Here is a 10,000-nt window from a genome sequence, read left to right on the forward strand (position 1 = left end):
TTTCACAGTCCTCCCGTTGCCACCTGTCTGTGACTTTTACGGTTAAATTGACATTTGTGTTTGGTTTGTGTTTGTGTTTGGTTAAGGTTTGGGTTTGGTTAAGGTTTGGGATCAGGATTTGGGGCGTGGTTATGGCTATAGCGCTGGGAACAGGCACATCCGTAGGAAATGCTACTAAAAGTAGAAAATAAACTGCTCCAGGCGGTTAGGTGGCCGAGCGGAGATTGCGTTCGTCACCAACCCCGGAGCTGTGAGCTGGATTCGCCTGTTCAAATCCAGCTCACAGCTCCGGCGTTGTCACCAGCTTGGCTGGCCGTTCACACTAATACAATTGGCTGTATCAGAGGGTGGGAGAAGCTGGCGGGGTGGGTCCGGGTCGTTGTAAACAGCGACTCCTACAGTTCGGTCGGGGCACCTGCTAAGCGCGGATAGGACTTGAGGGGGATAGTGTGATCCTTCCACACGCTACGCCCTCTCAATGAGAATCCGCGCTGCCAGGTGAAAAGAAGCGGTGATTGGCTGGACGTGTGTCGGAGGAAGCACGTGATAGCCTCCACTCTCCCAGATGATCTGACTGTGGGGGGTAAGTGCGCAGCGACCAGGAAGGGATTGGGAATTGGCATACGACTAACATTGGGATGGGAGAAAATCGGAGGAAATATGGAGGGGGAAAAGATCAATAAAAAAAAAAAAAAAAATAAACTGCTCCGGGAGGTCAAATCTGGGGCCGCTTTATAGGACAACGAACGGGGCTCTGAACTTACGAGGCCATCACATGTTTGCGTGCCGCTCTCACAGCCCCGGGTTCTACACCCCAGTGACATCACAGATTGGGATTCTCTCTCTCTCTCTCTTTGATGTCTGGCTTTAGGAGAGAGTGGTGCGTGTTCACAAATACTGACTGAGCAGTCCTGGAGGAGCGCAGGAGGAAGAACACGTGTGCATTTTTTAAATGGGTGGCATGCCCCTTTAAACACGGAGAGGATTACAGGGCAGGGCAGGGGGGGGGGGGGGTGGCAGCAGCCACGGCCAGTGGTATGCTCAAGAAGATTCCAAAAGCCTCCCATGGCTAATGTGAGAAGAGTGAAAGTATTAATATACGTGATCCAAAATGTAAATCAGACTGTTCGCGGGTGTAATCCTCGAGACGGGTCGTTTAGACTCAGTCAGTCCTCAGCTCCAGTTGTAGGTGATCATGATGGGGTTAAAAAGATCTGCCAGTGACAACTTGTGCAACTGTGTGTGTGCGTGTGTGCGTGTGTGTGTGTGTGTGTGTGTGCGTGTGTGCGTGTGTGCGTGTGTGTGCGCGCGTGCGTGCGTGTGTGTGTGCGTGCGTGTGTGTGTGTGTGTGTGTGTGTGCCGTACGTCACATGACATCACAATAACCAAAATGAATACGGTACATTAGAGATCAAACTATTCATTAGCTAGATATCCAGCTGTTGAGTTGCTTTTTGAAACATATAACAACTCGAAAGAACTTCAGGAAATTAGACAAAGAGTTGTTCTTCTAACGAACAACCCGGTGAAAATGATCACGGCGCAGAGTTGTGATTAAAGGGTAATGTCACCCATTTTAAGAATGGACATACTATGATGTTATCAACTGTGACTCCCGTTACGGTTCAGTCAGTGTGTGTGAGGCTACGCCGTCCTGCTGATCAGCGAGGGAGCCCTTACTGCACGTTGTTTTATGTGAGCAGGACGCACACGCTGGGGCGATGATGAACGAGGCGCTGACGCAGAACTGTAAGCTGTGAAACTGTAAGCTGTGAGAAAGTGCTTTTAGTTTTTATGCCCCGCAAAGGTGGAATAAACTGCAGGACACTCTTACATTGTAGTGTGAGATAGTAAGGGGTTAACCTTCTGTAGTGTTGTAGTGAAAGGGTTAAAATCATTTAGTGTTCTTATTGAAGACATGCTATGTACAGTATGGACTGTTCGTGCTTCTCTTAGCTGTTAAATTATTATTACTATCTTTAATTTAGATTATCTTTCTCCCTGCAATTCATTATTTAACATGATGTGTGCTTGTATGTATGTATGTATGTATGTATGTATGTATGTATGTATGTATGTATGTATGTATGTACGTATGTACGTATGTATGTATGTGTATGTATGTGTGTGTGTGTGTGTGTGTGTGTGTGTGTGTGTGTGTGTGTGTGTGTGTGTGTGTGTGTGTGTGTGTGTGTGTGTGTGTGTGTGTGTGTGTGTGTGTGTGTGTGTGTGTGTGTGTGTGTGTGTGTGTGTGTGTGTGTGTGTGTGTTCATCTGTGCTTGTGTGTGGAGAGATCAGTGTTCAGTGTTCTGATGGCCTGGGGGAAGAAGCTGAGTCTGAGTCTCTCTGTTTTTGTTGCGTGTATGCGGAGGCGCTTGCCTGACCGCAGCAGCTTGAACAGGCTGTTGTTGGGGTGGTGAGGGTCCTTCATTATCCTGCAGGCTCTGGATTTGCACCTCTTGTTGTATAGAGCCTGCAGGGGAGGTAGTGCAATACCCGTAGTACGCTCTGCTGAGCGCACCACTCTCTGTAGGGCCTTCCTGTCCTGGGCCGTGCTGTTTCCATACCAGGCAGTGATGTTCCCAGTCAGGATGCTCTCTACAGCGCCAGAATAGAAGGAGTGGAGTATCTTCCCTGATACTCTGAACTTCCTTAATTGTCTCAGGTGATAGAGGCGCTGCTTTGCCTATTTTACCACAGTGTCTATGTGTGTTGACCATGTCAGGTCCTCTGTGATGCGGACTCCCAGGTACTTAAAACTGCTCACCCTGTCTACGATAGCCCCGTTTATCCACAGTGTGTCCCCTGCTGTATGGTAAATGGCTGCTTTTTTATATCAACCTCCTCCCCCTCGTCGTTGTCAGAGATCACACCCACCACCACCGTGTCATCCGCAAACTTCACTATGGAGTTGGAGCTGAACCTTGAACCTTGAAAAGTCTTTGTCTCAAAGCCAAAGAAGGACGGCTACGCTAACATGAGCCTCCTTGTCCCAGACACACACTCTACATATCATGTGAAATACACCTACAGCACACACACGCAGAAAACCTGAAACCAGTGAAATACCAGTGAAATACCAGTACTGCCATGATAAAGACAGCGACGACAGTCAGGTCTAGAACATCAGCTTAATGCATTCATGAAATGTAGACCAATCAACCTGTAATTTTACTAATAATTGTAAAATTGTAAAGTGGAATTGACGCTACGGTTGTTTGGCGGCTGTCACAACCAGATGCAGCCAATTGACCTATCTTAAGCCCCGCCCTCTTTTCTTGATCCTCCAATCACAACCGTTGCCCTAAGCTGAATTCCCAAAGGTAAATATATAGTAGCGCGCACACACACACACACACACGCACACACGCACACACACACACACGCACACACGCACACGCACACACGCACACACGCACACACACACACGCACACACGCACACACACACACGCACACACACACACACGCACACGCACGCACACACACTGATCTTCAGGACAGAGTTGACTATTTATTTCGACCACGTCAACAAACATGCTAATGTTTCTTAATCAGAGCTGTACTCTTTGTGTTCCTCGCCGCCGCTAGAATGACACTCCGTCTGCCCCTCCGTCTGGCCCGGGGCTTATCACGCCGGCACGTTATTACCGCCTCTAAATGCAGACCTCGCTGCTGCCTCCTTTGAAATGTACAATTCTCAATTATCTCTTCCATTCGAGGGTTCATATTCATCAAGGGTCTCCCGCTAATGAGATTCAGATTCATTGGGCCGCTTTCATACGCGACAAAATTGTTTCCCCCCGATCACAATTAGCACCGGAGAGACCGTATGAATGGCGCGGTGTTTCAAACGGGTCAGATTGGTCCCCCCCGTGAATGAAATGACAGTTAATTGTTCCCGTTAATAATGACTCGGTTAATGTTATCACACCTACAGTATAAGCTGAGCGGCATCAGAAGGTGAAAATGGAGCTCCCCCACAATGACAGCATGTTAGTAAACGAGGCTTGGTGCCCAGCCCCCCCCCCGGCCCCCCCTCCACCCAAACAACAACAAACCCTTCTTAAGAGAGCCAGAGGTGAAAGGTCAAGGGGGGGATAGAAGTACCGGGAAAAGCCTCGAAAACAGTTAATCTGCACGCTGTCATCTGCCTTCCAGTCAGACTGAACCAGCGCTGGTATAATTGGTAATATGACACCTAGGTGTAGCCCACGATGGGCTGGTAAATGCATTAACAGTACTGGTCTTATTGGGCATGCCACCCATTAACTGGTGTCAGCTAGAGTTCAGGGTACCGAGGGAAGGGACTGTGTCAAATGGAAATAGGGCCCATTTTGTATAAGAGACTGGAGCGAGCCTCTGGGCATCTTTAAAGTTTCAGTTTTCTGGAACAGCTGACCATCCCCCCGTATAGTTTGTCTTTCATGTCTTCAGTGTGACCAGTGACCAGTGACCACACACACAGCTGCTTCTGGAGAACCGGATCAGTGGACCTGGTCAATCATAGTGTGTCAGGATATCCATAAAAAAATTAACACTGATAGATAGATAGATAGATAGATAGATAGATAGATAGATAGATAGATAGATAGATAGATAGATAGACAGACAGACAGACAGACAGACAGACAGACAGACAGACAGACAGACAGACAGACAGACAGACAGACAGACAGACAGACAGACAGACAGACAGACAGACAGACAGACAGACAGACAGACAGACAGACAGACAGACAGACAGACAGACAGACAGACAGACAGACAGACAGACAGACAGACAGACAGACAGACAGACAGACAGACAGACAGACAGACAGACAGACAGACAGACAGACAGACAGACAGACAGACAGACAGACAGACAGACAGACAGACAGACAGACAGACAGACAGACAGACAGACAGACAGACAGACAGACAGACAGACAGACAGACAGACAGACAGACAGACAGACAGACAGACAGACAGACAGACAGACAGACAGACAGACAGACAGACAGACAGACAGACAGACAGACAGACAGACAGACAGACAGACAGACAGACAGACAGACAGACAGACAGACAGACAGACAGACAGACAGACAGACAGACAGACAGACAGACAGACAGACAGACAGACAGACAGACAGACAGACAGACAGACAGACAGACAGACAGACAGACAGACAGACAGACAGACAGACAGACAGACAGACAGACAGACAGACAGACAGACAGACAGACAGACAGACAGACAGACAGACAGACAGACAGACAGACAGACAGACAGACAGACAGACAGACAGACAGACAGATAGATAGATAGATAGATAGATAGATAGATAGATAGATAGATAGATAGATAGATAGATAGATAGATAGATAGATAGATAGATAGATAGATAGATAGATAGATAGATAGATAGATAGATAGATAGATAGATAGATAGATAGATAGATAAATAGCCTATGATGCTGTTGCTCTGGACTACGAGGTTGAACTTCCAACACAGGGAATGTTCCCTCTGCCAGGGAAGCCTTCAGAAGTCAGTTCTGGATGGCAGGCTATCACATTGAACAGACTGTCATCCATCCCTGGTGTCATCCATCCCTGGAATGTGAGAGTAAACACCTCTGTGAGAGCGTGTGTACATGACGAGGGCTACGCCAGTGGACTTCTCTAGGGGTCGGGAGTACAGAGCGCTCTATCATTAGCCTGCCCCCTAACTTGGCCCACACATGCCGGGCGTGGTTGGCATTCTGCCTCACTGTCCACCGGCGTGCCACGGCCTCGGTGACTCGTCTCCCCGGCCCAGGGGACAGCAGGGTAGGGCCACCGCCAGGACGTTCACCAAACAACCATGCAGGGGTCTGCGGTGCTGATACGTGTGTCAGAGCCGTATTTGTGTAGCAGGGCTCGGTCTCGTAAATGTAGCTGTATAGTAAACTGAGATGAAATGCATCCATTTTGATTAGGGCTGTCAATTGAATAAACATATTGAATCGCACGATTGTCCATAATTAACTGTGATTAATCACATATTAACCGCACATTTTGTATCTGTTAAACGTTTAAAAAAAAAATATATATATTATGTTTCAAATGTAGTTTGCCCGTCTCATACCACTCTTTGCCACCACTCTAAGCCTATGGAGATGTTCCCCTTCTTTGCAGGGCTATAACTTTTTAAATTGTATTGCTAAATTGACATTACTATGGCCCATTCCAACATCGATTATCTATCGTTCAGGATGTAGGAACGTTATACTTTTTCATTCATAGATTCATACGAAAATACCGCCTAGAATATAAATATGTTTTTATCGTTTTCTGCAGTAATTACTAGAACGTGAGTTATAGGCATAAACGCATATATAGATTATCAACTGCCGTTTGTTGCCGATACACGCTATATAAAAAATTTCAACTGTACATGATCCTAAACGTTATGACTGATCATGCGTGGATGAACGGGGGGGGGGGGGTCGTTTATAATTCCGTGATCGTCAGTAAATGTAGTATGGGTGATATATTGATCAGAGCAGTTTGCATTAATAATAATAAACAATCACGCTGAAAATGACATCAGCGTCCTCTTACCCTTCGCCGATGAGACTGGAGGAAAAAGATCCCACTTATTTGACGTGGATCGACTAGATCCATTTCCGGTTTGTATAATAATAATAAACGCCCAAATCACATCGATTATTGAGTTATGGCAGCGATCCATATGTACGGATGTGTGTCTAGAGTCCCGCAACAATATGTGAGTGCCGGACGCATTTCCCCGGTGCACGGAGATCACCAGAGATCCATTTCCGGTTGTAACTCGCCCGATCACCACCAGACGGCAGTATTGAAGCGTTGCAGAGTTGTGCAGGCTCCCACTGTATCAGCCGAGGCTGGGTAAGGGCATTATGAATACCATGGCGAAAAAATTAAATATGATAACGTTGTACGCCGTCGAATGGCAGAATTAGCATGACCTTGAAACACGTTGTACGACGTTATTGGCGCCAGATGTGTTAAAGGCCCACTTGCAGGTTGTATTTTTCTTCAATAAACAATGTGACTAGGCCAACGGTGACTTTCATGAAGAGGGGGAAAAACTATCGAAATTGACCCAGTTTTAGCGTTTTTTATCAAACATTTTGTCCGCCCAACCACAACCACCACGCACGTGCATATTTTAATCCATGTTTCATAGCGTGCGTGTGTCATCTTAATGGTGACGTCACACCAGGTATCAGGGCAGCGAGGGGCGCTGAGAATCACACGCAGGAAGTGGCAGGAAGCAAAGAGCCTTCTTGTTACTACTAGCCGAGGATCTAGTATCTGTTTCACCTAACACTATTGCTCCGTGATCATAGCCATTTATCTCTAAAGCTAACCACTATTTGTAAAAGCCACAACCACGTTACCATTTGTAAATACTAATGTAAATCATTGTGTCATTGTACATATTGTGTATATAACGTTAGTAGCTAGCTTGCTAGCCGGCATTCTCGAAACTCCTAACTCCATACCTTTGTCCTCACAAACAAAGTATTCTGCTAGGGAAATTATGGACACGACAGTAGTAGTAGTTATAAGGTGTTTGAGCTTGTAACGTTAACGTTAGTTAGCTATCGTGGTAGCCCGTTTCGTGACTGTGATGCACCGAGTGCTATCCGAGGGGGCTACTATCGTATCAACATGCCGTGACGTGTAGCTTGCTAGCCGGCATGATGCGTGTGCAGTGCTTTGCCCCACAGGTCTGAGAAGAGGACCTGCACATTTTACTCGTTCCCGAAACTCTTCTACATGCCCCGATTTAAAATAGTTCACGACAGTAGACATAATGCTAACGTTAACGTTAGCTAGCTAGCTTGGTACTATGGCCCGTGACCTGGTCCATCAAAGTCTCTCCGACGATTAAACCCATTTTCGTCTTGTAAGGCGTCCATTTGGATCAAGGAAATGGCTTTCTGCACTCGTCAAACTCCATTGTAGTGGATGAGAATTAGGGAAACGTTACCTGCAGTGACGTCACGGCATTGATAGCGTCTGATAAGCTTTTTGATTGGCTCCATACATGTTATTCGTGCGTGGACATTTTTAACCCTTTCTGAGTGGAATTTCCGGCGTCAAATGGAAAAAAATAAATAATGAAATTAGATACCAATGTTGTAAACTACCCATAATTGAAGAGTAGGGTTTAACCTGCAAGTGGCACTTTAATACACATTTGCGTTAACGTGTTAACGTGCTAACTTTGACAGCCCTAATTATTTGATTATTTATATTTTTATTTTTTTTATTAAATATTTTTATCTTTTTATATATATTGTTTCTAATACATATATATTTTATATTAAATATTTTTATATTACATATGTTTATCTATTTTTTATATTTAATTGGAATAGAGGCCTTTCGTGGAATGTTTGGAATGCTCAGCAAGTTTCATCCATGATGGACGAGACAAACAGTTGCTATGTGCAAAACAACGGTTTCTATAGGTTGATGTATGTGGGTGTGTGCGTGCGCGTGTGCATGTGTGTGTGTGTGTGTGTGAGAGAGAGCCATTCTGACACCAGCACACACACATGTAAGGTGAGCCGTAGCCCCCAGTCAGGTGTAGCGCTGAGCATAAGGGGAGTGTGAGTGAGTGGGTATAAGATGGGAAAGCACAGGGTCTAAATCCATAGTCAACAGCTGTTGTACATCCCAGTGCAAGTGTTGTGTGTGTGTGGGTGTGTGTGTGCATCCGTGTGGGTGTGTATGTGTCAAATCAGCACCGTGGCATGTGAATGGATGCACACATATGGTATGTGATGAATGAGTGTTTGTGTTTCCTGGTCCTGAAATTGATTTGTACGCGGCTCACAGGAAGGTAACAAAGACGTGTGTTTAGTGAGTGAAACCGGAGCCCCCCCCCCCCCCCCCGCCCGGAGGATTCCACATTAGGAACGGAGAGTTAGGACTGAACTGCATGGGACACCGTACTTCCCCCCACCCCCCCACCCCCCCCCCCCCCCGACACACACGGCCACGAAGAGACATGTTGACACGGTTTCAAACAAACACCATCTCTGGAACGTAAAATTGGCATCTATACTTTGAAGAAGCATTATTGAATCAAATCTAATGTATGTGTAAGTGCCCGACAACACGCGGTAGTGTCCCCATGGGGCCGGACACGTCTTCTTTAAACAAGTCAAGAAGAAACGTCACAATAAATCAAGAACAAAACAAAAAACACCATGAAATCCAAAATAAAATGTTAAATAAATAAATGCAACACTCCCAGACATACCCCACGCGTAAGGAAAAACGCACTAAAAACGTGATATAGTGACTAAAGAACTCACTATATCTTATATATTTAGATTCTAGTGTTTATTGTAACCATATTTATTGTAATAATATAACGGATAGGGCATACAGACCCTCATCTGCACCTATGATCACACCGCCTACTTGCTCAGATGCGTATATTCAGAGTTAATTATATTGTTTACACTGCCTATTTTAACTATTTCTACTGTACCAATAGCGATAGAACACCAGCCCTGATTCCAAACTCTAACCTTAACCAACTTCGAAAGAGTCGCCAAGCTTAACCAGTGATAGAACTAGGCGTTAGCTAGCTAGCAGGCTGTTAGAGGCAGAACTAGGCGTAACGCGATTGGCGCTGAGAGAAACGTCAGTGGCCAATCAGATCGCGGAACCCGAACGCGGAACTGAAAGTGCGTTGGTAAAAATATTTACGCGACCAGGAAGGGAATTGGCATAACCTGTACCTCTCCCCTGCCGTCAGACCTGTACCTCTCCCATGCCCTCTCCCCTGCAGTCTCCGTGACGTAGAGTCCTCTGTGAGTAACACTGTTGTTGTTGTTGTTGTTGTTTCCTCCAGGTGTGGAGCTCCTCAGAGACACGCCCCCAGGAGGCGGGGCTCCGGCCTCTGGTCCTTCACCCGTGGAGGCAGCAGAGCGGCGGATTGGTCCGGGTGAAGAGGGACTGGATCATC

At 46.2% G+C, this 10,000-nt stretch overlaps 1 protein-coding gene across 1 annotated transcript in view; it reads left to right on the top strand.

The window, feature by feature from the left end:
- The window catches only part of cdh15 (cadherin 15, type 1, M-cadherin (myotubule)), a gene marked incomplete at both ends in the record, with an annotated part of 50,725 nt that overhangs the window by 16,648 nt on the left and 24,077 nt on the right, over nt 1-10,000 (top strand). The window contains 1 exon segment of the mRNA XM_084308177.1: nt 9,887-10,000. This exon segment is cut by the window's right edge and continues 54 nt beyond it. Coding sequence (XP_084164303.1) covers nt 9,887-10,000 — 114 coding nt within the window.

The sequence above is a fragment of the Notolepis coatsorum genome (assembly GCF_963971535.1).
Source record: "Notolepis coatsorum genome assembly, chromosome: 2".
Lineage (NCBI taxonomy): Eukaryota > Metazoa > Chordata > Actinopteri > Aulopiformes > Paralepididae > Notolepis > Notolepis coatsorum.